This window comes from Lissotriton helveticus, chromosome 1_2 (genome assembly GCF_964261635.1).
Source record: "Lissotriton helveticus chromosome 1_2, aLisHel1.1, whole genome shotgun sequence".
NCBI lineage: Eukaryota > Metazoa > Chordata > Amphibia > Caudata > Salamandridae > Lissotriton > Lissotriton helveticus.
This window is the reverse complement of record NC_136058.1, coordinates 5,249,802-5,275,678: the sequence shown is the minus strand read 5'-3', so window position 1 is coordinate 5,275,678 and position 25,877 is coordinate 5,249,802. Positions and strand designations below refer to the sequence as shown.

The 25,877-nt window shown below is 42.1% G+C and overlaps 1 protein-coding gene across 1 annotated transcript in view; it reads right to left on the bottom strand.

Moving 5' to 3' along the window:
• The window catches only part of LOC144797641 (uncharacterized), a 353,681-nt gene that overhangs the window by 245,932 nt on the left and 81,872 nt on the right, over positions 1-25,877 (bottom strand). The window contains exons 14-18 of the mRNA XM_078668345.1: positions 19,876-20,133; positions 18,044-18,307; positions 7,674-7,934; positions 6,387-6,647; positions 3,386-3,646 (exon numbers count right to left, since the gene is read on the bottom strand). Coding sequence (XP_078524471.1) covers positions 3,386-3,646; positions 6,387-6,647; positions 7,674-7,934; positions 18,044-18,307; positions 19,876-20,133 — 1,305 coding nt within the window. The remainder of the gene's footprint in view (positions 1-3,385; positions 3,647-6,386; positions 6,648-7,673; positions 7,935-18,043; positions 18,308-19,875; positions 20,134-25,877) is intronic.

Sequence of the window (25,877 nt, the reverse complement as noted above, 5' to 3'; positions counted from 1 at the left end):
TAATGTATACTTCATACTAAACTCCTTTTGAGGGGTATCCCTCAAAATCCACTCCCTTAACACCCTTAAAGTGGTTATTGTGTTTACACAGAATATCGGAAACCAAAAATATCGTGGGACAAAATATTTCATGAAGAATATCGGGGAAAAAAATACTGTGAAGATAAGTTTGTATAAGTAAGTAAAGTTTTACTATATTGAAAAAAAAAAATATATATATATAACATATATATATATCGGCAAGGTACATAGATGGGGAGTTTGCATTTGCATTCGCCTTCTCAATATTTTGGTCATTGATACTTTTGACACGATATTCTGTCCACACAATATTTTTGGTTCTGATATTCTGTCACTGAATCCGTCGTTATGGAATAATTTATAGGTCAGGCTTTAAAATATACTATTTCCCTAAAAAACAAAGGCCCTTATATTCCCTGTATGTTCCAACCATATCGGTTCTCAACAATACTATTCGCCCAACCCTCTCTAACACAAACTATTTTCCAATAAGTGGGAAAACAAATTACTAGAAGATATTCTTTCAAACCTATATTTAAAGTTCTTGCATCAGTTTTCAAAGATTTCCACAGTGGGATTTCCAATCCCCATACTCTGCCAAGGACATTTGTAATTCCTTTTGAATATCCCCATCGTTTCAGACTGGAAAAGTTGGGAGACATTCATTCCCTTCCTAAAGCTCTTGGTTCCAAGATAACATGGTATAGGAAAAAAAACAGACAAAGATCAAAGAGCCTCACATTGAATAACTCAAGGCTCGCAAATGGATCCACAAGCACATATTCTTACACCAATCTTCAGTACTTTGACTAGGCAAGTTAGTCCACTCCTGTAAGGGCACAGGTTGTAATTCAGAGATTCCGATATGGACTCCAAATTTCCGTATCCCTCAATACTTAATTATCTAAATTAAACGTTCACTTTTCATAGCATGAGAAAGTTGTGTGAACAGCCGTTCTTTTCAAACTTTTCAAACTTTCAGGGTGCACCAAACACAAAATCAGTTCTTTATGGCAGGTTGTCTGAAATTGTAAATTGCTTAAATAAGGTAGAATAAATGAGCCGTTTTTGGGGTTTTGTAGACGCTCAAAACTAACTTCCTATGTCGTACAATTTTTCACAACGTTTTTTCAGTTTATTAAGGATGGTTAAAACATTTTCAAAAACCAAGAAGAACACTTAGAAAACACAAAAAAGTTAGCTTAAGCTATAAGTGTGATATTGTGAAGTACCACTACAGCTCAGAAATGTCAATAAAGTATATATATATTTTTATTGCTCAGTACAGAGTTACTTTTGAAATTATGCTTGTGAGAGCGTTCAAGAGAGGAAAAGAGCTTTTCACAGGGAGAAAAACTGTGTTAAAAAGCGTATTTTTCAAAAGTCAGTCTGGTTTCAACCCTGGGCTACTTTCGCTTCAACCTGATTATCCTAAAACTTTGGGAGACAATAAAAGGTAGCATAAAATCTACATCTGCCTCAGGGCCACGGTGGAAACCAAAATCAACCATGGCAAAACCGGCCCCTAACTATTGTAGGCCGTGACTAGAACAGAGCTGCTGGGACAGGGTTGGCGGATGACAGCGAATCCTGATCTGAAAGCAGCCCAAGTCTGCAGCCTACCTAGGAACTACAATAAAAGACTGGCCAGTCCTGTCCAATTATCCTTCATGCTGCTGTGAGCTGACAAATCCAATCACAGAGCCAGAAGGTTCCCTCCGGTAGTAAAGTGGAGTGGTGTGGCTCACTGGTTAGAGGCGGCAGACCCGTAAGCAAAGAACGGCCCAGGACCAGGGTTCAATTCCCGACGCGGCAGGGTCGTGGACCAGGGTCAAAATGGACTTGATAATTCTCGCCTCGGTGCATACTCTAACCAGGGAACACACTCGGCAACTCTGGGCATTAAGCTTGCCTCATCTCTACAACAGCCCGCCGGGGATGCCTGGTTTCACCTTGGAGATACCCAGAAAGGGACCATCTCACAGGGAAAACCAGGATGGGTTCCCCAGCGGGCTTCAGCGCCAGGATACTCCATGGAGTTGCAGTGCGCTTTACAAATACACCCACATTTAAACTATAAGCATTTTGGGCCTGATTCACAAAGGCAATTTAATCGTTTGAGTAATTTACACTTTTGAGTAAGTTTACAATTTTTTTATATTCACAAAGTCTCAGAGTAAATGTACTCCATAAGTGTAACTCCAATGTCTCCACCAAATTGAAGATACATTTACTACTTACTGTTTATTCACAAAATCTAAGTGTATATTTACTCCAAAAGTGATTTGCAAAAATTGGATAATATTTTAACCATTGCACATTTGCCTGCATATTTTAAAACTGGTTTTAGATTTCGGAAGACAATTATTTAAATGAATTATATAAGATAGGTTTTTTTTTATCTGTTGTCACAATTTATGTATGAATATATGGTATCATGATGAATTTTATATATGTACTTTTATGGTTGTTTTATTTTCGATAACCGAATAAAGTTTAATTTGACTTGACTACTCCAAAAGGGTAACTTCCATACATTTTGTGAGTAGCTAAAAGAAATAAATGTAGTTGGTGGAGACACGTAAATTTCACTTCTGACGTAAATTTGCACTCCGATTTTGTGAATAGCAAAAAAGTAGTAAACTTACTCAAAAGAGTAACTTACCTTTGGAAATCAGGTACTTAGAATCAGTCCCACATACTGCCCCTTTTGCAGTTTGGAAAATAGAATAACCTGACAATGGTTCCCAAATAGTTGTCAATCCCTGTGCCTGACCCCAACAGGGCCAGAGCATTAACAAGGGTTTCATCTGCTTGGTGGATGCAGCAGCTGTGCATGATTCACTCCCGTCAATCAGAAAGCTCGAATGGAATGGACCAATGAAAAACCTGATATGAACTGCTTTAGATGTCAACAGTGTAGCTGTGCAACAGAGCTAACACTCTCGTTCTCTCTAGTAGCCTTTACAAACGGACTGATCTAATTGGTATATTTAAACCACTAATACAGAAAAAGACATCAAGGTATGATGTACTTATTACTTAAGTGCCATCTGAATGAAAGGTTCAACTTTTATTAAAGACAATGGACAATTAAGACATAGAATATTATTTAACCAATCTTGTTCCTTAGCCAAATACTAAACCATGGAACTACTGGGCCATAAATGTGACTCCTTTATAATAAAGAAATCAATCAAATGAAGTAAAACAAATGGCTGACCACACAACACCCCTCCTCCCCAATATGCCGCGAGCTAACATTTTCATCTTTTTTTTACCAAATTTCATAAACAAGAAGTGCTGATTGAGCCCAGCTGAAAGAGGGACAACTCGCACAAACCACAAGTGCAGTCATACCTACCAGAGTCAATCTCAACTGTAGTATTGACGGCACTGTTGCAGTGTTGATTTTTAGCCGCAACAGACCCCGTGTATCTTGTGCCACACGGCATCCCCATAATATCACACGTTGTTAAATTTGTGGTGCATGTGAATTCTTCTCCAGCTGGTCCTAACAAAGTTGAAACATAGCTCTCAGCTCCTACTGCCGATGCCCAGTTCATAGTCACAGTATTCGTAGTGCAGTCCAGCAGGGCTTCAACATTCTGTGGGGTACAAGGAACTGCACAGCAAAGACAGTCATTAGTGCATACGTTAAATGACACTGTTTCACTTTATCTGCTTCCTTACTTTTTGTTATTTTGTTTGTTTTGTTGTGAGAAGTGGTCTCTCACAGTTCTTTTCTTGAAAGGGTAAAATTAAAGTTTGTCACTCACAGTTATGCCCATGGTAGCATAAATGATCCATTCTACTAAAAGCTGCAGAATTGTAGACTGTATGATACATGCATGCTAAGAGACAAATTAAACATCCAATAATTCTGCATACGTAAATGTTTCATGGAAAGAGAAGGGCACTATATGCATGTCTGGGATACCCAGTAGATGTGTGTTATGTTTTAAGACAAGAAGAAAGGTTAAGCCTTGGCTTTACATGGTGCCACGTGCCTTAAAGCAAGATACACCGCATCCCCAGTTCCCCTGATGGGTATCAAAATAGACCCATAACTGGGGTGTAGCGATTCTCTCGCAACACTGGCCCGCGGTACCACTGCATCTGCTGCACACTTGATTGTTAGCTATTTTGACTATCCGGAACGTGGATGTCAAAGTTATTCCGGAAATGTGTGTATGTTTCAATCATACACCATAGTTCCTCAACACAAATACTATATTTTCCAACTTTTTTGCTGAATCTCCAATATGTCAAAAATGTGTGCTGCTGTGGCAAAATGATAATAAAATTATAATGAAATAGGATTGGTTCTAATCACTGCTTGAAAAATGGCAATGAACCAGGTTCTTCTTGGCTCTTCGGGAAGTTATTTGTCGCACTAGGTGTGATTATGTGTTTCCTCAATGTTCTTCGAAGGGGTGAGACTCACACACTGCATTTTAAACTTTACTTCAGCATGAACATGATTATTTAGATCCAGTGTATTACCAACATAACCAGAATTATAGATCTTGCATCCAAAAGCAACAAAGCAAATTTTGCTCAGGGGAGCTACCCCAGGTAGCTGAGGCTGCCACCAAGTGCTTAATTGAAAGAAAATCTAGAGCACTGAATAAAGGCAAATAAATTTGACTGTCTCCAAATTTGCTCTGAAATACTCCGGGGTTCCTAAATGTGGCATTATTGAATCTCTGGGTTCTGGGAGGACTTGTATTGGACATGCATGTGAGGATGGAAGTACTCTGTAAGGAGTGCAGCTGTACCATTCCAGCCATCTTCAATGTATTCCTGAAACCGGTCTTCCTGTTTTCTAGTCATAGGTGGGTGACTTCTGATCCTGGGAGGGTCTTACAATTGCAGGTAAATGCTCGTCAGCGACACCCCTTTCCCTCAGCCTGAGAGTGGAGACCATTAATTGGTATCTGCCCCGTAAAGGGTGTCTCCCACCATTGCCACCTTATGTAAAATCCTTAGCCGGTGACAGTAAGATTATAGTATTTGGACCTCAGTAACTGCTCCCAGGAGTGCTGTGCACTGCTTCACACATGTTAGTTAAAACCAGAGGCTTGGGGCAGAACAGAAGCCTTTGTATTTACTATTTCTTTGTAATTGGAATGTTCACAGATATTATGAGCATAACTTTTTCCATTGCAATTCGTAAACTATGAAAACAAGTCCAAAATGAGATGTCGGTGCAATCCCTTCATGCACTGTCAAGTATTCACTTGTGACCAGAGGAGAGGTGATGTTCACAGTGCTAGTAATTGAACTTTTGGAACCTTTGGACACTGTCCACTACTTTTGCAGGTCTTCGGATACACTGCCCATGATTTGGCAAAACTTTTGACTTGTTTCTACATTGTTTTGGTGTTCATGAACACTTATATTGCTGAGACTCATAACATATATACTAACCTCATTTTGGCAGGAGGAATGATATCCTCCTTTTTCTATTGCTACATTTGGAGCCTGTAAGTGATTTCCATTTGCCCTGCTTAACCTTGACAACAGTTCATTCCGCATTATTGGGATATTGTTTTTCTTGTTTCCAGGATTGCGACAGCATTCACAGTCATTTACTGTTTGCAGACAGTGTATATTGTGAATAGCCAGAGGGCAGCTTTCAATACTACATTCTGTTACATTATCACTGTATTGTAAATTGTTTTTGTTTTGTGTACATTTTACCACTTAAAGTCTATTTTACTAAGAAAATACATTTATATATGTTCTCTAGTTAAAATTAAAGGGTTGTGTATTCATAACTCTTCCTGGCCATTGATATCCCTGTATTCACGATAATTGTTTTGTATTGTAGCTAGACCCGTCCTACGCCACATTCCTTGAGCGAGGCCTTGACCACTTGTCCACATCTGCCTGGAGTGCCAGTGAGGCTTCATAAGGCAAATACCTAGTACCTGATGCTTAGGGTTAGTAGGGAGCCCAAGCACTCTCACCACTAAAGTCCCAGGTGCCCCTTGCAACTGAGTGCCACAGAGAACAAGCCAGAAACCTGTCTATGGTCTCTCATGGAATATGTTCAGAGGGAATATTAATGGTGTTCAGTAGGCATAATTTCAGACATGATTAAACAATAATGCAATAATCCGAAATATATATCTATGATCAGATTCCATTCCCTACTTCTTACTGCTAATCTCACAACTCTACTGATTAAAAGTAACACAATCTAGACAACACTAATGAGCTCCTTGCCCGACCAAGTGAGAAACACTGTTCTGAAAAGATTGTAGGAGTAGTTGTTGGGAGATAGAAAAATAAAAGTTGTGTGATGTAAAGCACACAACGCATTAACAAGCATGCCTTCTTTGGGTATGGACACTTACTGTTCAGTAGTTCCACAGCGTTGCTGGGCGGGCTGCTGTAGCTCCTACTAAATGCTGTGACAGTGACATTGTATATTTGACCACATGGCAAGTTTCCCATGCTGCAACTGGTAGTAGTACTGTTGCACGTGTACTTGTCTCCATAAAGTCCAGTGGCAGTAGAAATGTAAAACACTGCTCCATCAGCCACATCCCACAGAATGTTGGCAATTTGTGTGTCACAGTCAACCACAGCTACCAGATTAGTAGGTGCACAGGGGGCTGCAACGAATGCAAGAAAAACAAGTTAAACATTTAGGAATAACACATTATGTACTTTACCCAGAGTTGAGCATCCTGAAATGTCTGAGGACCTAACATACATTAAAATAAATCAAAATAAAAACCTTTGTGTAAGCTGCAATCTTTTCAATAGTTTTCTGTATGTACTGCGTAGAAGCGGATCAGTTTACAAAGACACTTTCAAAACTGGGAAACAGTCAAAACACCGTAGTCTGAACCACACGTGTTCTGACTTCGAAATCTCCACCACGCATGTTTTATCCACGTATGTGCCTAAGCTCATACCCCTTTACCATTCATGCTCATACCAGGAAATGTCATGGTAAATGCATGCATGGTAAAGGAATGCGGGGTTAAGATATATTCGTGGTAGGGCTGTGTGTTAGAGGCATGTGTGGTAAAACCATTTGCGCTTCTATCATACAACCCTCAAAACTGGACCTCAATGAAGCCTAAAAGATGTCTGTGCAGTGCAGCAAGGAGTAAGGGCAGTACACCATTTTTCATCCAATACATGAAAAAATCCATTATGCCGTTGAAGAACCAACTGGCTCCCTGGGTGTTGATGTTTGATGGTCTCGTGCGTTTGGTTTCTACTATAAACTGCTCACTTCCCAGTCTCCTCAATTCTCGGTTATGACACCAGCGCAGTGCCATAGGACCTTGGTGTGCAGGCTCGGATGAACGTCCGTTATGCAAGTACAGAGAGGATTAGATGCCCTTGCACTTGGTCATATGTAAATGTTTTACTCTCTTGCTATTACATAGCACCGCTTGCTAGCTATGAGATGAAATATATATCTGATGGATCATCTTCCCTAGGATTTATGCGCCAACAGTTAAACTTGAACATACACTGGTGCAGAATTTGTTGATGCACAACAACAGGGGTGTATCTTGTTTGGAGAGTTTTGCAACTGGGCGTCTCTTGCCTCTCTTAAATAGCAGAGATCCTCCTGTGAAGCGGAGAGGGTTCAGAAAAGGACCAAAAAACCTGAGACCTACCTGTCTCCAGTTCCATTCCGGCAGTCGATGTGCTGCTACATGTTACACCGATGGATTGGACGGTTACATTGTAGCGCTGACCACACTGCATGTTATCGACACTGCATCCTATGTCTGTGGAATTGCAAGAATACAACTGTCCACCAGCTCCGAGAAGAGATACACTGTAGGCCAGGGCCCCACTGGTTGCATCCCAGGTGACTGTTGCAAGATTGGTTGATTGATCAAGCTGTGTTGTCACATTTGTTGAGATGCAGGGCACTGTAAAGATAATCAAAACTGATTAAACGTGTAACCATTCCATTGAACATTTTACAGTATTTAAGATAGTTAATGGGACAGGATAAACAATGGACAAACATACATACATAGGCTATTGGAGAGTCTAGCTAGCACATTGCATTCAATGGCCGACATGTCACAGTGAGAAAAAGCAGATTTGTAGTCAGTGGTTTAGTATTTTGATCCATTTAGGCCCACTGGCATTTCTTCAGACACATCACAGGACTAGCTGAGGCTAGATCCTTCACTCTTCAAGTTCATAATTAAATCACAGAGAGCAAGTGACATCACACAATGACATAAGATAAATTGAAATTGCAGAGCTTTTAACCCAGGTAAAAGCAAAAGCAAATGATAAACAACACTTCACTAAGTAAACAACTTACCCAACCAGGAGGAAACTCCCAGGCAGTAGGGAAGTAAAGTCATGAACTTCCCATTGAAATGCCCTGGAGTGAAACATTATTATCAAGAGCAACAGCAAACTGAGGGCATTCAAAGCAGTGGCTACGCCTGTAAGGTATACAGTCATTTAATGTATTTGTTGTGCTCCACTGGGTTTAGATACTGTGTTGCGCTTAAAGGGTAGTTAACATTGTTAACTATTTCAACTTTTACTAGGATTTGAGGAAGTTTTTTTTTTTAAGAAAACTTTTTTTCTCTCTTTTTTCAAGGGTCCATTTTCTGTTAGCTCATAAATGTCTTTATCGTTCAATTCAGAAAAAAAGCCCGTTGACTGTATGACAATATCAGCAAAGTAGTTGTTTGTCATTTGATTTGAGTGTTTTAACTGTATTTTCGCCCCAGAGCTCTAACAGAGAACTAGAACAAGGGCTTGATGTCCAAAGTCATTTTGTTGCTTGCAGCCGCAGAATGCCTTCTTTTTCTTAAATGTATTTGGTTACCAAATCATTAAATGGGCTTAGAAAGGCATGACAAATCACTATTTGGAGGAGGTATGTCCAGGCTGTCCCTTTTAAATAGCAATTTGTTATATTATGCTCAATAATCTGGTCCTGAAATCTGGTAGTCACTAACTTTGAGTTGCAATGGTAACAACCCAGTTTGTTGTGGAGTAAGCAGTAGTCCAGGACTCAGTGCTTAATTTGTAAAAGAACGAGCACCAGTTCCCAGAATTTAGCTCAGAAGGCTGTGGCCGATGCTATTAAATGTTGAGGTGCTGAATACCAAGGCTACATAGTCTCAAATTCACATCTGGGGACCTATTACACATAGGGCACATTTTACCTGTTTGAGCCACGGCACACCATGAAATAGGTGCGGTGTGTGCAGGCAGGGAAAGTGCGCACTATTACAAAGAATGCGCTGCCACCAGGTCAGCCATAAACTCATGCAGCCCTGGGAACAGTGCATTGAAGTGAGATATGGAGCGGCTGCTTCAGAGCCGCTCCATGTTTTATAGTGCGGGCTGCAACCCACTTGCAACTTGAGAAGGGATTAAAGTCACTTGCTGCACCCACCTGCAGGGGATGTCTGATGGCGTCCATGCCCCCTTATTCCCCTTCAGAGGGCTGTCATCGGGGGGCACACTAACAGTGTGCCACCTTTTTGTGGTGCACTTTCAGTGCGCCTCCAGACAGCTTCTTTGCCTTTGCACTTGCTTCCATATTACGGTGTAGGTGTGTGCTACCTGTACTACAGCAGGGGACGGATAAGTGTCTGCAGACCCTTCTGTAATACAAAGTGTCATGGGGGTGCACAAAGTGGCACGCATGCCCGTTGAGCCCCAGGGGCCCCTTCTGAAATACAGCCCCAGGCCTATTTAATCCACTCTAAGTGCCCCTTTCTTTTACTCTTGCCAGTACCGGCTTTCTTCCTTGATGACTGTTTTTCCGTCTTTCTCTTCCTTTTTCTTTCCGCTTTGTGTATTTTTCCCTCTCTTTCTTTTGGTCAGTGTCTGAGGAGTTAAAAAAAAGTACTGGCCCCTAAACATGAGTGCCTGTGGACCCCACCGGCAAACACTGCCTCAAATTAAGGACTTAAGGGACCACTGCTATCTCCCAACTAAAAAAATAGACTGTGTTTTAAATTTAGCACTAAGCTGCATCTTAGTTTTAAAAAGTTTACTTCATTTAAATACATTCACAGATATGGTGACCTGCTCACCCCTGTAGTCTACTATCACAGTGCCATCCAATCGTAGTGTGTTGCAATTTGTGACCTACTTCATGAATATTGAAGAGGTAGGCCGAATCTGAACCCTCTAGTACTTAGGTCAGTTTTCAAAATTATTTTCCTTTCGTTAAAATTCTGTGCACAATTTGCAAGCACTTTTTACAAATGTAAATTTCGTACACCAGGCCCAAGATATATAAATGTGCGAAAAAGACACATATACCAGAGTTTATATATCCAAAATGATTACTGTATTAAAATAGTTCTACCGGCCTTTTTAAACACAGTCATAGTCTGTGCTTTGGCCATTTTGAAAGGAAAACAATTTATTTTTGTCTCACCACTAAAACAAACTGTCTGGAAGCTGTAACTCTAAGCCACTCCTGAAAATATCTACATTTGGATACCCCATCCACCCCCAAATTAAAAAAGTAGTGAATACTTTTTTCCCCTTAATTTCAATTAATGTTGAAGACTACACCATGAAAGTTGATTCAACTGAATTAAGTATTTACAAAAGTGACATTACACACCCCTTCATATGGGCGACCCCTAGATCCTCGATTAGGACCTTGAGACCCTCCTTTCACTACTGAAGGGTTAGAGGAACAGTAAAGCATGAGAAGGTCTTAGAGCCATTGTTAGCTTTTGTTCCTGCTACTCCCTTCAAGATCCGCGACGTTCAGGGTAACAAAGGTATTGCAAGGGGTACACAAGAGTAAACATCTATCCCTAATCAAAATCCAGGAATCACTAAAATGTACTTATTGCCACAAGAGACTCATTTTATATGTCTTTTTGTTGCAGGGCCAAATCAAGTACAAACTTAAATTACCTAACAGCTTTATTTAACCACTAGGACTTGACCAACCCATGTAAGAATAAGGAACAGGTGGGGTCTTTCTCAAATTTGAAGCTAGTAAGTTGTCAGACTATAGAGATTTTCACCTATATATTTAGAATGCTTTTATAGGAAAGTGAATGAATTTGCAGCTGTTTCATACTACAGCAATGCACCTGCTGCAAGTACATTCTTTGAGTAAGATCAGCATTCTATATCTTCATTAGAATTATGTGACCTTCAGATGCTAGTTTTCAAGGAGCCATCCAGAGTAGAGGAAAAAAACAATTCTCTTCTCCCGGTCCTTCACCTCTACAGTCACCAACAACAGGCCGTCTGAAATGTTGTTTTCTTTGATGACATCTACTGGGATTTTGAGATATATTGTGCCATCATTCACCAGATGACCCTTTTAAGTGGAAGGAGACTTCTCTGTGGGAGATACTTATCACCTAGGAGCCAATCTACTTGCCGGATTTCGATATTGTATTATCCTATAAATAACACCCTTGGCATAAGTTATTGAACACAGAGATCATGGCCATCAGGTCTGTACTCATGGATGAACAAGTTGGTTTCGACCCACCTGTATCATTCAAATTTCTTTATTTCGGCAGGAATGCCATAAAAGAGTCAAGCACAAAACATTACATTAATAAAAACATGTTAAAACGATTATCTATACACATATCTTAACTAAATTAAGCACAATCATTGAAATATACCAAATAACCTCCCTTTAGGAGGATCATCCGCTGGTTCATTTATGGAAATATACATCATTCATTTATAACTGTTGTCCCTTTTTTTTCCTTAAGAAAAAGATTGAATGTAAGAATCGGCTAACACTAAAAATTATTACTTGATTGGTGTTAGTTTTAAGTATTCTTAGAGCCTGGTTACATGAGCTCAAACCTAACAGTAAGCATAGTGGTTTAATCCATCTTTTTCTGGGCATTGTATAAGCAGGGCAAAAGAAAAGCATATGGGCCTCGGTTTCAATCTGTTTACAGTCACACATGGCACAAAATTCATCAGCTTCCAGGGATGGATCATTTCGCCTCCTTGACCATCGTACTAAAGTTTTTTTGGTCAATAAATTGCCATACCTAAATTTTAAGAAAAGGGTTTTGGCTAAAGGAGGTTCTATCTCATCGAGAAAGATCTCGAATAACGGGTCGTCCTTGAAGCTCAGAAAATTTGTTACCAGAGTTCCAGCAACCGAAACATTTGTTACCCTGTTTACCATACAACTCCAAAATGCTCTTTTTAAAATTAATTTTGCATTGGGCGGTAGAAGTTCCGGATTTTCCCAGAAATGGATTAGACCTATTTCAGTAAGCCAAATTTTAACATGCTTTAACCATGGGATAGTTAATGAATTGCCATATTCCATAATTTCCTTTAGGCCGTTCCTATAGTCCTGCAGTTCGGGCACTCTCCATAGTCTAACCCATAACATCAACGGGCGTATTATGGTATAATGGTCAGTTCTTTTGACGTTAAGATCCAATTCGAGAGGAACTAGGGGAGTACCTCTTGGGACCCTTACCAGGCTCCTCATAAAGTTGTTATCCAAAACGCGAAAAGTATCTTTTGACCCTGGCCCCCAGATTTCTGCGCCGAACAGCGCTGTCGGTTGAACCTTAAATTTAAATAGCTCGACTACTGGGGACACCGCTTTACTAGTGCTCATACTTTGTTTTCTAAGGATTGGCTTTACGTTCTGGATAAATGCTAGCTTACTTTTTTCCCTTTGGGCTCTCCAAGTAAGATTAGAATCTAAGGTAACACCCAATTACGAAAAGTGCGAGACCGATTCTAGTTTAGAACCATCCAAAGTTAAGCATCCTTTGGCTGTTTTTTGTGGATTGAGGGACATACATTTGGTCTTCTTCCCGTTTATCTCCAGGCCTTTCATCCTACAATAATTGCTAAAAGAATTGAGTAGTGCTTGGAGTCCTTTTTTTGTTTGGGAAATCAAAATAGTGTCGTCGGCAAACAACAGTGATGTCACCCTTTCACCATTCAATTTTGGTGAGTCATTTATACATCCTTCTAGAAATTTGGGGATGTCATTCACAAAGAGTGAAAAAAGTGTGGGGGCCAAAACACAGCCTTGGCGAACTCCACGCTCGATAGGGATTTTTTGGGTTAATTCCCCATTTGGGCCCCATCGAATTTTCGCAAAATTCCTTTCGTGGAGTACTTTTATCTGGACCAAAAGGCTATTTGGCAATCCTACAGCATTCAGTGTTTTCCATAGAAGATTGCGTGGCACTAAATCAAACGCTGCTCTCAAATCAACGAAAGCAACGTATAGATGACCCTTTTTGATGTATACATATTTCCAATAGAGACAGCAGAATCTGAATATCTGGTCAATTGTGCTTACTTTACTACGAAACCCAGCTTGGAATTTCGTTAAAATTGCATTCTCATCCATCCAGTCACTGACTCGAGTTAATATGTGTCGTGAATACATTTTTTGGAGGATGTCCATCAAGCTGATTGGCCGGTAATTAGAGGGGTCCATCCGGTCCCCTTTTTTATAGATTAAAACAATTTCTGCCCCACGCCAACTTTCGGGGAAATCTAGACAAAGGGATAATATATTACACAAGTAATTTATATATGGTGCCCAGATTGTTAAGTCATGTTTGTAAAGATCACCAGGGATCTTATCCAAGCCTGGGGCTTTGCCAGTCTTTACTAAATTGATTGCCGACTCTGTTTCGGCTATTGTAAAGCCCATACACTCTGTGGGGTATGGAAGATATGGAACATCCGCGTCAGCTCCTCTATCTTCAAACTTTTTGTAGAGCTTGGTAAAATGGTTGACCCATGTTAATTCGTCCAAATGGACGTCTTTAACCACTCTCCCTATGCGGTTCCCGTTGGCTACGAGCCTCCAGAAACCAACATTGTCATTGTTTTTAACAGCGAACAGCATATCGGCCCATAGTTCTTCCTCCCAGGCTTTTTTGGAGGCCTTTTGTACTTGCTTATAATTATTCCTAGCTGTTTTTAGCACGGGTAAAATATTAGATTTTATAGCTAATATAAGAGCCCTTTTGGATTCCCTACAGATTCCGTCATACCATGGTTTACTATGGGACAGATTCTGCGTTTTTTTTTTTTTTTTAAAACCTTTATTTGAGCAAGCAAGAAGGTACAAGGATGGGCCTACAACCACACGGGCCAGCCGCTAAAAAGGAGTAGACACATATCATATATGCCCGCAGAGGTAACAGTCAATCAACAATGCAATACTCCACATTATATACAGGACAAAAACAGGTTTTATGTATATAAAAGAACAAACATACAAAAAGGCGAGAGTGTATCACTGAAGGTCAGCCCAAGGGACGCAAGGGGGGGACAGCAACGGAAGTGCAGTAGCAAAATTCTAAGCACTAAGGAGTTCGGAGGGGGGGGGGGGGGGGGGGGGAGGGGCGCAGAGATCAGGAAGAAGGGGGGGGGAGCCGGAAACACCAGCTCAGTCCCTATATGAAGATTCCGAGAACGCTAGCCTAAGGAGACAGGGTAATCTCGATAGTGTCCACAAGGGGAGGAGTACAAATGTCGCCACGGTATTCATTCCATTGACCCCACACCTTCACCCATGCCCTGGGTCTGCCCCTGGCCACATAGACAGTTTTCTCACGGAACATGGACCAATCCATGTTATCCTCCCATTGCGAGAGGGCAGGGGGCCTGGAGGCCCCCCAGAGTTGCGCAATATCTCGCTTCGCAATCATATAGCCCAGGGTGGCCCATCTAGTCTGTGCCACCGAATAGTCAGTGGGCTCCCAAACATTCAAAAGACAGCGACGAGGTTCCGGACGCAAGGACATCCCTGTCACCACAGTCATCAGATCAAGCACAGCCACCCAATAAGCAGCCACCATCGGGCACTCCCAAAGAATATGCAGGAAAGTAGCACGCAAACCACATCCACGCTTACACAATCCATCGGAGGAAAAGCCCATCACCATCAGTCGCAGTCCCGTCACGTACACCCGATGAAGGATCTTCAATTGGACCAGACGGAGTCGAGCCGGTATAGCCACCTCCTTCGGGGAGGAGAGGGCCGATTGCCAATCCTCATCATCAAGTTCCAACCCATCTCCCACCCACTGTTCCCGAAGTCGGGCCAATAAGTCAGTCCGATTGTTAATCAACTTTTTATAGATCAGGGAGATAGTGCTATCAGGAAGATGTTCGTCAAGGATACGGTCTTCAAGTGGGGAAGAGTCAGGCGGAATCTCACCAGGAGCAAATACCGAAACCAAAGCGTGCCTGACCTGTAAATAACGAAAGAATTCCCGACTACTCAGGCCGTAGTCAGCCTGGAGGGCCTGAAACGGGCGCACAGAACCCTTAGAGTACACATCCCCCACCTTAGAGATCCCAATCAAGTCCCAACGGTCAAAACCCTTGGAAGACCAAAGACCGCCCAGACGTTCTGAAGCATAAAGCGGCGTCGCCAACGTCAAGCGATCCTCCCAGCCCAGGCTCACATTCGCGGCACGCCACACCGTCAAAGCAGTCAAAGTAGGTCCCACAAGATGGCGCCCAGCGGAGCGAGAATAGAGCACTCTGTTAAAGTCACCTCCCGGAAGCTGAAGTTTATCCATCTCAAACGCCGGATTACGACCTGGCGAGAACATAGCGTGATTAATAGCGGACAGATGGGAAGCCCAGTAGTATCTCTTAACATCGGGGAGCGCCATGCCCCCGATTCTGCGTTTTTTGTTGGTTTTTTTTTAGCAATTTAGTTACAAGCATTTTTAAATCATTAAAAAGTTTTTGTGCAATGACATGAAATGAATGGGATTTCCTTCTATTACTTTAGAACCTAAAAATAAATCAAAAGACCCTGCAAAGAGTGAATATATCTCTGCCACGATCTCACCATGGTCCAGTATAAATGGCCATTTGAGGACTCGTCTATTGTTGCTAACATGTATCTCTATGTTAACGTCATTGTCTGTTGGCGATGTACCCACAACACCCTGCAGCAGTGAAGCTTCAATTAATAGGCTCAGGGGAAAATGATCACTTTCTGATCTATCCTTTACCTCAAAGTCCTGGATATAGTGCCAAATAGGGATAGAGACAATCACAAAATCTAAATTGCTCCTGTAATTATTCCTACTGAAAGTTGGTTTTTTCAGAATATCGGACGATAAGCGTCCATTACAGGCCCTGAGAGAATACTCCGCACATATGTTTGTTATCTGAACTGCCAGGGTTGAACATTTGGTCGGTTTGGCGTTCTCTAGTGCAGGGATTTTATTCGCACAATCCTCATCTTCAAAAATATCACTAAGCCCCAGGACTGGTTCATAATTGCCAAAATGACACAGTCGTCTTTACTATCCACCTGTATCACTGCTTCTGGGGTGCAAGAGACCGATGCCCAGAAACAGTGGCGTAACGAAACTTGAGGCCCCCCCCCCCACTGCAAGCTACGTGGAGGGGGCCCCTCCAGACTCAATCTGGAGCTCTCCAGGCAGAGTACTGGGCAGAGGGGGCCTCCTGGAGTTTGGGCCCCCTCGCACCGCATGGACAGCGGGTGCCTGTGCTGCACCACTGACCAGAAAACTGAAAATGCTGGTCTTCCGCCTGCCCGCACACCTAAATCCCTGCGCACTAGGGATGCTTTGTGATTCCAACGGCTTTGGGAGGAGTGCTAAGCAATCCACTGTAGGTGTAAAGAATGTAAACTATCACACAGTTTGTTTTGGGTCAGACTGTACTGCACTGACATGCTTAAGCAAATCTGTGTCAGAAATGTACACAGGAAACTGCAATGCAGGCTGCCATTCAGCCCTTTGTAATACCTTCACACAAGACATAAGACTCTAGCTTTTATTAAAGATGTAGGCCAAAATCAGTAGAGAATGCAATAATTCAACAGTTGTCCTGCGTAATAAACCAGCATTGTAGGGAGTACATGATGTAAACTTGAGTTGGGAACCTTTTCTTGCAAAAAGAGCACTGAACCATGTGGCAGCTAATGTCTGCCAGGCCGATCCATTGTCTCTGAAATCCTGACTACCTGAATACGTCATCTCCAACTCTATCTATCCTAGCTGTATGGCTGCTCTGCCTTCCATTTGCTGTTGGATGCCTTTGTAACCCAATAATCTTGCCTTCACCATCCATGAAAATAGTCCCCTGCCTTTTTGACCCTCCACCACTCTTAAGGTCACCCCAGGCCCCTGGACTATATCCAGCAGATAAAGCTCTTCTGTAGTGTGTGATCCTTTGAGGGACTTGGATGTCTCTGTTGGATCCTTTGCCTCCTGTCCTCTGGACCTCATGTTCTGAGACATTCAATTGAAATCATTGGACATTGGGTGCAAAGATCCAATTGTACTGAAAGCCTCTCCCTGGACTTTTTGTGTTTCTGGATCTCTTTTTATAGAGCCAGAGTGAGGGGTTCCATAGTGCAGGGCCAGGCTCTAAGGAAAGTCTCTGCAATGATTAGTGCCAAATACCACAGTGTGTGTTTATATGGTAATGAATCTTCACATGCAGCCCATTCCTCTGCCCCCACCATTTCATTACAATTTTTGAGCAGTCTAAAGCCAAGTAACCATGCAACCAGAAGCTAGGCCTCTTCTGGTCCAGTTTGCTGGACACAGCCTCTAGACTGTTAAAACCAAGAACATTATATATAACTAAGTTGAATTTAATTGTTCTCTCCTAGATCAATCTTCCATCTTTTTAAATCGCTGCTCATTTTCAACTCTCCCTTAGACATTCTCTGATCTGACACCCATTAATAAGTTGAGAGCACTAGATCTAGGCCAACTCCTTTTTGCACCCCAACGTGCCTCTCCCTTTCTCGTGTTTTACTACCGAAGGCAAGATATTTTGCCAAATCTTCTCTAGCATTGGGCAACCTGCAGGAGTCTTCATATGGTATAGAGCAGGTCCTGATTACATTCACTGTCCAGATCTGCAGCTCATCACTCGGACAGAACCATGATGGAAAGCTCGTTCCTACAGTATATTTCAGTGAAATATTAAAAGTTACATAATATTAAACGTGCAGTGGGTCATAATGCAAAAATTCAGAAAAGCATGCCGTCCTCACCGGAATCCAGCTTAGTGGCGACACTGGCAGGGCTTTGGCATTGCATGTTGGATGCAGTCACGATGGAGTAGTATATTTGGCCACATGAAAGGCCATTGATAGTGCAGTTGGCATTCGTTGAGTTGCATGTGTGCAGTTCACTACCATCACCTGATGTTACCGTCAACGAGTAAGCCAGAGCTCCTGGAGTGATATCCCACGACAATGTTGCAGCATTGGTTTCACAGTCAACATGAGTGAGTACAGCTTGCGGGGCACACGGAGCTAAACATTGAATAGAAATGATACAAATTGTTAAGGGTTGCCCTTTTGAATCTGGCGTTTAAACTGAATATTAATTATGAAACTTCTGTTACCCTGTAATCGATCTCCATATAAGCAGTTTTTTCCTACTGATCGTGGTACTACCTCAGTATTTATGAAGAATTGCAAAAGGGAGAGGGTGGTCACTTTGTGGCAGATCCAACACTGGAAAGGCAGGTACAGAGATATATATCAACTCTTCGACTCACCTCTGGCCCTGTGTCTTTCCATGCTTCTCTACAGAGTACTCTTCTGCTTAAAAAACCCTTCCCCACTCACCATGTCCACTGAGCCAAACATTTTTGACTGTGCTCCCCGTAAAGGTTGCCATCAATGCCCCTTTACATCCCACCTGCTACCCTCCTGCAACCATTGCATCATCACCATAAATCATCAGTGTATCTGCCTGCCCTGTTGGGTCTGCTTTAAAATCCCCTTCCGAGTGCTGCATGGTGTTCCTAATCCATGCCCTTCTTTTGCCTGCTCCATGCCAACTCTACCTACTCAACCCCTTCCATTAGGCCTGGTCATCACTATCATTATGGTATGAACTAAGGTGGGTGCAGAGACAATGCACATCAATGTCCATGCACCCAGCAAAATACCAATACAAACAAACAGATTGAGCATTTCCATCCACCTATCTTCTTACCTCATTAATGCACCCATTCAAAGCAATATAACACACCAATGCTACCTCTATGCTGAATCTGACATGTATCACACTAGTGATTGGTATTTGATTATTCATGTGTGCGGCAGTCCAAATGTCTCTGAAGGGAATTGGTCCTTACTAGGTGATAATGAGCATCTTCGCAAGTGAGTGAGGTAGAGAGTGAGTAACTGAGTAAGTGAATGGGTGAGTGATTGAGTGGGTAATTGAGTGAGTCAAAGGGAGGGAGTGAGAAAGGAAAGCCAGTTAATTTAAATGGGAAAGTGAGTTAGGGGTGGGTGAATCAGTGAGGGATGTAGGCGAGAGAGGAAAGGCAATAGAAAATTAGGGCATGTAAATGAGGGAGGTAGGAGTAAATGTAAGCAGGGAAGTGAGGAAAGAAGGAAGAGATGGAGGCATGTTAGAAGGCACAGAGAAGGTAAACGAGTGAGTCCATTTATTCAAAACATTTAGGTCGTATATTAAATAATTTAATTTAACATTATTTCTTATCAGGTTATATTTTAAGTCCCTACCTCCATTATTTTCTATGGGAGGGTGTTGCAGTACCAACGGTTAGCCATGTGTACTACTGGACTACAAAAGTGTGATTTAATACAAACGTGTACGCTACTACAAAACTGCACTTTGTGAATACCAAAAAGTAGTAAACTTACTCAAAAGTGTAAGCTTACTCTTAAAGTGTAAGTTACCTTTGTGAATCAGGCCCATAATGTCACTGTGAGGAACAGTCATGTAGATATCTGATCGTTTTCTTGATGGTTTTGGGGGTCAGTGTGCATATAAAGAGTGGCTAAGACATCCTTAACGTTTCTGATCTTTGGAAACAGTTCTTGACTCATAGTTAGTGGCTTACCAGTCTGAATTTGAACTGTGCCACTAGGCATGCTGCTGCTTTGACTGTTGATGGCTCGAACGGTTGAAGTATAGGTCTGACCACATGGCAGATTGAGGATGGTGCAGCTGGTGCCAGTTGAATTGCATGACACAATATCTCCAGGTCTAGTTAAATCACTTTGGTAACTCAGAGCTCCAGATGAAGCATTCCAGGAAAGTGTGGCTGTATTTGTACCACAGTCAATGTGCACATCCAGGTTCTCTGGGGGACAGGGTGCTGAAAAAGAACAACTATGAATGAATTTTGTGATACAATCTTTTATGTCTTGCTTAATCATATTTGTACTGTAGGTCAAGCTTATATATAAATATATATATATATATATAGGCAGATATGAGTTATTGGCGAGTAGAATTTCCAAGCGGCATGCTCTGACTGCCGATACAGCGTTGGCAGTAAAAACCACAAACTCCCTCAATATTGATTTCACAACAAAAGATGCTGCACTCCCAGTGGCATTGGCAACATCCATTTATTTAGACAACAGTCTTTCAAATGGAATCCCATGATGAGTTTTGCTGTCCATCTATATCAAGAGGGTGTAGTCTTGAATAGAGTTAATTACCATTCTTTAAATGTATTCACAGGCATTATGGGAAATGTAGTTGCCACAGTTCCAACATAGTGCTGATCATTGGGAGGTGGGGGCACTATAGGAAGTTGGCTCTTTATACAATGGATTAAAAGAGCCTATTAAGCTCTGTCCACTGTGTAAAGAGTTCAGGCAGCCCTTATTGATTTACAGAGGCCAAAATGATCAAATTAAATGCTCTTTTCTGTAGTAGTGTGGGTGATCAGTTTAGGCTTATCACAGGGTAGTGCTAAGCATTTGTTGAACTCAGAGAGGCAATAAATGAAACACACACTCAAGAATAAATACAAGAACAATTCCGAAAAATAAGTCATATTTTTATATGAATTTTGATACCAAGAACTTTGTTATCCAGTAATGATTTTTTTATTTTTAATATTGTACTTTTCAGGTAAGTAAAGAGTTTACTGAAACATGTCTTTAAGCAGCAATGCTTTCCGGTGGGAAAAGGGCATAAGTTGCATGCAGTTATTTATGCTCGGTTCCTGGGGGTCTCCTTCAGGACTTAGAGTCGTAGGGAGCCAAGGTCCAAAGTACCACCAGCAGTTCCTAGTTACCTCCCCTGGGGAGTCCGGGTGCAGAGGTGCTAGTCAGGTTAATAGCTTTGTGCGCTACACCGGTGGAAGGAATGGTGGCCACCTAGAAACAGGCTTCATAGTGGGACTTGAGGACAAGTCAAAGAGCGCCCAATGGGGGCTCGTCACACAAGGGTCCTGGGAGCCAGGGGTGCAGCCAGTTTGTTGGTACACATGCTGGGGCGCTTAGGTGTAGAGTGGGTAGAAAGCTAGGCTCTGTGCATCATAGGTCCTCGTGGTTGTCGGTCTCGTCGGTTGAGGGTGCAAAATCAGGACGGCTGTGCCACTCTCAAAGTTGGTCTCTGCGGTGCTTCGTCTCTTGATGGCTGCTGGGTCTCAGTGCTGTTAGAGCCCAGATTGAACTTAAAAAGCCCGTGGTTGCTGTAGGGAGCTGGTACCCTTGGTATTGGTGCTGTGCGGCTCCAGTCAGTTCGGGTGTCCACACACTTGGTGCTGGACAGATCTGACCTTCAGGAGCACAGGTAGCTCCTTCTGGGAGGCTGCAGCATCAGGCTGGCCAGGAAGCGGCAACTCGTTAAGCAGGACTTTTCTTCTTCTGTGCCTACGGACTGCAGGGGAGTAGCTCCTGTACTCCAAGAGAAATTGCTGTCAATTTGCGAACGTCTAACAATTTACCATGGTTCTTGGTAGCTGCTCAGCTGCAGGGCGAGCCACTCTGTCACGATTGTTGGGACTGGTGCAGGCAGGCAGGGTTTGGCATCAAAAGTCAACAGCAGTCTTCAGTTCTTGTTCTTTCACTGCTCTTCTTTGTTCTCTTCTTCTGGATCCATCAAAATCTAACTTCCTGGCATTAGGGGTGCCCCTAAATACTAAATTATGAGGCATTAAGGGGAGTGACAGTAAGAGGGCAGGCTTCTCGAATAAGTAGCTTGTGAGCTCTCCTGTGTGTAGCCAAGTCCACCAAATTAGAAGCTTTTGCTTAATGGAAAAATATATGTATATCAAACTTGAAAAGTGTGTATTTGAGATGAGAATGTGTGTATTTTTAGAATGCATAAGCTGATGTTTGGAGAAAAAGAGTTTAATGCTTGAAATATATTTAAATCTGTTATTTGAGTTATAAATCGTACGATATGGGGGGGGGCAACTTTTCACTCATATTATTACGTTGGGACCAGGGGCATTACAGTTATGACTGTAATGTATTGCCTATGTACAGGCATTCAAAATTCAAAATGCCTTGCACATTACTGGTGACAACCTCAGATGAGGGAGTGAGGTATCGCTGCTGGTAATTTTACATGGGGTGTAGTGGCCAGCCCATGCACATCTTGTGTGATATGCCCACTTATACAAAAGTAGTATAAGTATCTCAGGATGATATTTATTGAACATAAGTAGCTCTGTAAAGGTTGGAGACCCCTTATATAGGGTAAGACCCAGTGAGCCTAATTCCACCAAAAACCAATATGGTGGAATTCTAGTTTTTGTGTTTATGTCAGAAAGCCCATTTTAGGGCTGGAACCAGCCTTATGGAGTACACGCCTCCTGACTAGCTAATAATCCCACCTGTCATGGCGCAAAATGGGCCCGGGGCAGGAGATGGTATTTCTCCTATCTGGGGGAAGCCTGGGCCGCATATCAAAGGCTGCTGAGGCTTTGGAAGCCTCCTGCCTTGATATGCTGATAACATAGCCATCCTCCTTGAAGGAGGTGACAACACCTCAGGACAGAACATGCACTGTTTCTGCCCTCAGAGAGCATGGGCTCTCACCTGCAGGGGATCAGAAACCTGTCTGTGGTGGAAGGCTGGTCTACACCAGTCAGCCAGTAAACTAGTCAGTAGGTTTTCAGGGGGCACCTCTACGGTGCCCTCTCGGTGCATATATTAGTATATCCATCACTGAAATCAGTGTGGGCTTATTAATATGAGATGTTTGATACCACACATCTTTAGTTTCAGTGAAGTCATCATGTAGTTAGGGAACTCGTAATTACCAGTGTCCAGCACATGTACTTAAAATGGCTTCCTTGTTCACTTGTGATGTTTATGAATCAGGTTAGACATCACAGTGGCATATCTGGTCATGCAGTTATGGTCACACACAGTATAGTGCACCTTGTCATAGGACTGTAAGGCCTACTGTAGAGGTGACTTACCTATACTGCATGTAGTGTCTGAGGAGGAGGTGTGCCATGTTGCGTCTTCTATTTTCTCTGCACCATGTCACACAGCCTGCAGTGGGAGTTTGCAGGAATCTGCTGAGGGGTCCGTTAGGGTGGCACAATACATGCTGCAACCCTTAGGGACACTCTTTAGCTTCCCTGCCCTAGTTACCAGGTGTACCATTTATTAGGGACTTACAGGGGGTGCTAAAGGTAGAGCCAAAAGGGGGAACAAGTGTACAGTTTTAGAGAAAGAGATCTGGCACTGTGGACCTAGATAGCAGAAACCCAGTACTCTTCTGTCAAAATTTAATCAAATGCCAGGCAAAAAGTGATGGCGACTATATTAATAAAAGGGCACTTTCCTACAGTCACCAAATACATGGCCTTGTGCATGAAACATAATGCTTTAAGATGAATAAGCTCCTAAGATTTTAGATAGAAAAGTAGGCCGGTGGACAAGGAAACTGAAGATCCCTACTCTAGTTCAGCACTGTATTTCTGTTTACAAAATCATCTCTTAACCCCTTCGACGCTCATGACGAGCTGGGCTCGTCATGAGGTAGCCTCCTCGCACGCTCATGACGAGCCCAGCTCGTCATGAATAATGGGTTTTTGTAAATCCCAGCGCAGCAGCAGAATATCGACCGCACGCATGCGGTTAAGAATATTCCAGTTATTCAGATAGTCAAGGACAGTATTCGGTTGAAATTGCAGGAGATATAGAAGGAGATTGAACAGCCTTGTTACCTTTCTAGAATTTAAACCAGTAGAAGATTCAAATTCCCCACAATCTTTATCAGCACACCTGATTCTTTCAAATCTTTCAAATTATGCAGTCATTTGGGCATGCAAAAGGGTTGATAGGATCCTTAACAAAGCCATTGGCATTGAATTATTCAGTCGTAACTTGGCTGAGAGCCTTGTGAAGGATGTTCAGTCCTTGTCTTAAACTATTTAGCAGAGGAGGATTGTGCTGAACTTTAAGCCAAGTTCGAGCTTTAACCCCATTCTTCTAGCCAAGATCAGCCTACAAACCCATTTCCTAGCAGATATTTCCATTGACACTTTGGCTCAAGTAGCCTAGATTTAAGGTTTCTAATAATTATTTGGCATACAGCTTAAGACAAGGAAGTGGCCCTCCAGCTGTTACTGGACAGGAAGGCAAAGTCATAAGTATCACAATAGGAGTGGAGTTTTGGTATCTATTACTAGAATTTTCTGTTGCCAAAGGTCTCTGTGGTTTCAGATTAATAATAAATCTGAAGGGAGTGGATCAATATATCAAGATGATCCACCTGAATATGGATACTTCGCAGAATAGTAGTCCTTTGATCTTTCTACGGGAAGTTTCTCACTGCCCATACTCTGGAAGATGCCTGCTTCCATGTCCCAATATGATCAGGTTATCAGAAATTCCTTTAGTTTGAGTTTTTGTCTGCCATTTCCTTCCCTTTTGTAAAACCTCTTGGCACTACTTGCGTGGGTGGAAAACATGCATGCCGTTCGAGTAGTGAAGATAATCAATGAGAAACAACTAAAAAACCTGGGACAATGTAAACATTAAGGGTCATATGTATCAAGCCAAATTGCGATCGCAAACGCTGAAATTCGCAGAATTTCAGCATTAGCGATCGCAATTTAGAAGTGTGTGATGTATCACACAAAAACCCACTTGCAAAATAAGGGATCGCAAAATTTGCAGTTCCCTATTTTGCAAATGCATTTAAGGAATTGCAAACTGCGATTCCTTAAATGCAATGTAGGAAGCATCCAAGTTGTGCGATTTTGTCTTAAGGAATTGCAAATTACCACTAACTTCAGGTTGTTGGTAATTTGCAATTTCTTTGAAAAATGCACTTTTTAGCATTTTTCAAAGTGCCATGTGGCGCACATACATGCCCTTAGGGCTTGTATGTGCGCCACATCTGCACCCATGCTTATTTCAGGGGTGCAACAGGGTGTCCTTTTGACACCCTTGCATCCTTGAAATAGCATTCGTAATTTGCGAGTACCTAATGGGTACTCGCAAATTGCGAATATCTCTCCATTCATTCCTATGGGCCATTAGGCCCATAGGAATGAATGGGGAGGTATTCCTTAATTGCGAATTGCAATTTGCAATCCGCAATTAAGGAATATGTAGGATTCACAAATGTTTTTGCAAATCCTACATACATCGCGTTTTGCGATTCTCAAATAGCGATTCTCATAAAATCACTTTTTGAGAATCGCAGAACAACATTTTGATACATATGGCCTCAAATGGTTTTTTCCCTTACTATACACCATGGGCCTGATTATGAGTGGTTCATTATATTTCAACCCGTGTTTAAACCCCTGTTTCACACGGGTCAGAATTACAAGCTAAAAGGTATTTAACTCATACGGTAAATACCTCAAGCTTCATTACATTTTAGCACGTCAAACCTACCGAAATTTAGCAGGGGCACTGTGTATGATATTTACTATACCATGAGGATTTTGGTGCATTAAACACCAAAATCCACCTGTTATTCACCAATAACTCGCAATATGTGTTATTTATTGCACCCAATAAATACTGTATCCCATAGTATAGTTATTTAGCAGGGGCAAATAAATAACAGCGAAACTTGTAATCAGGTCGATTAAGGATATGACATTTGAAACAAAACTAGCATCCT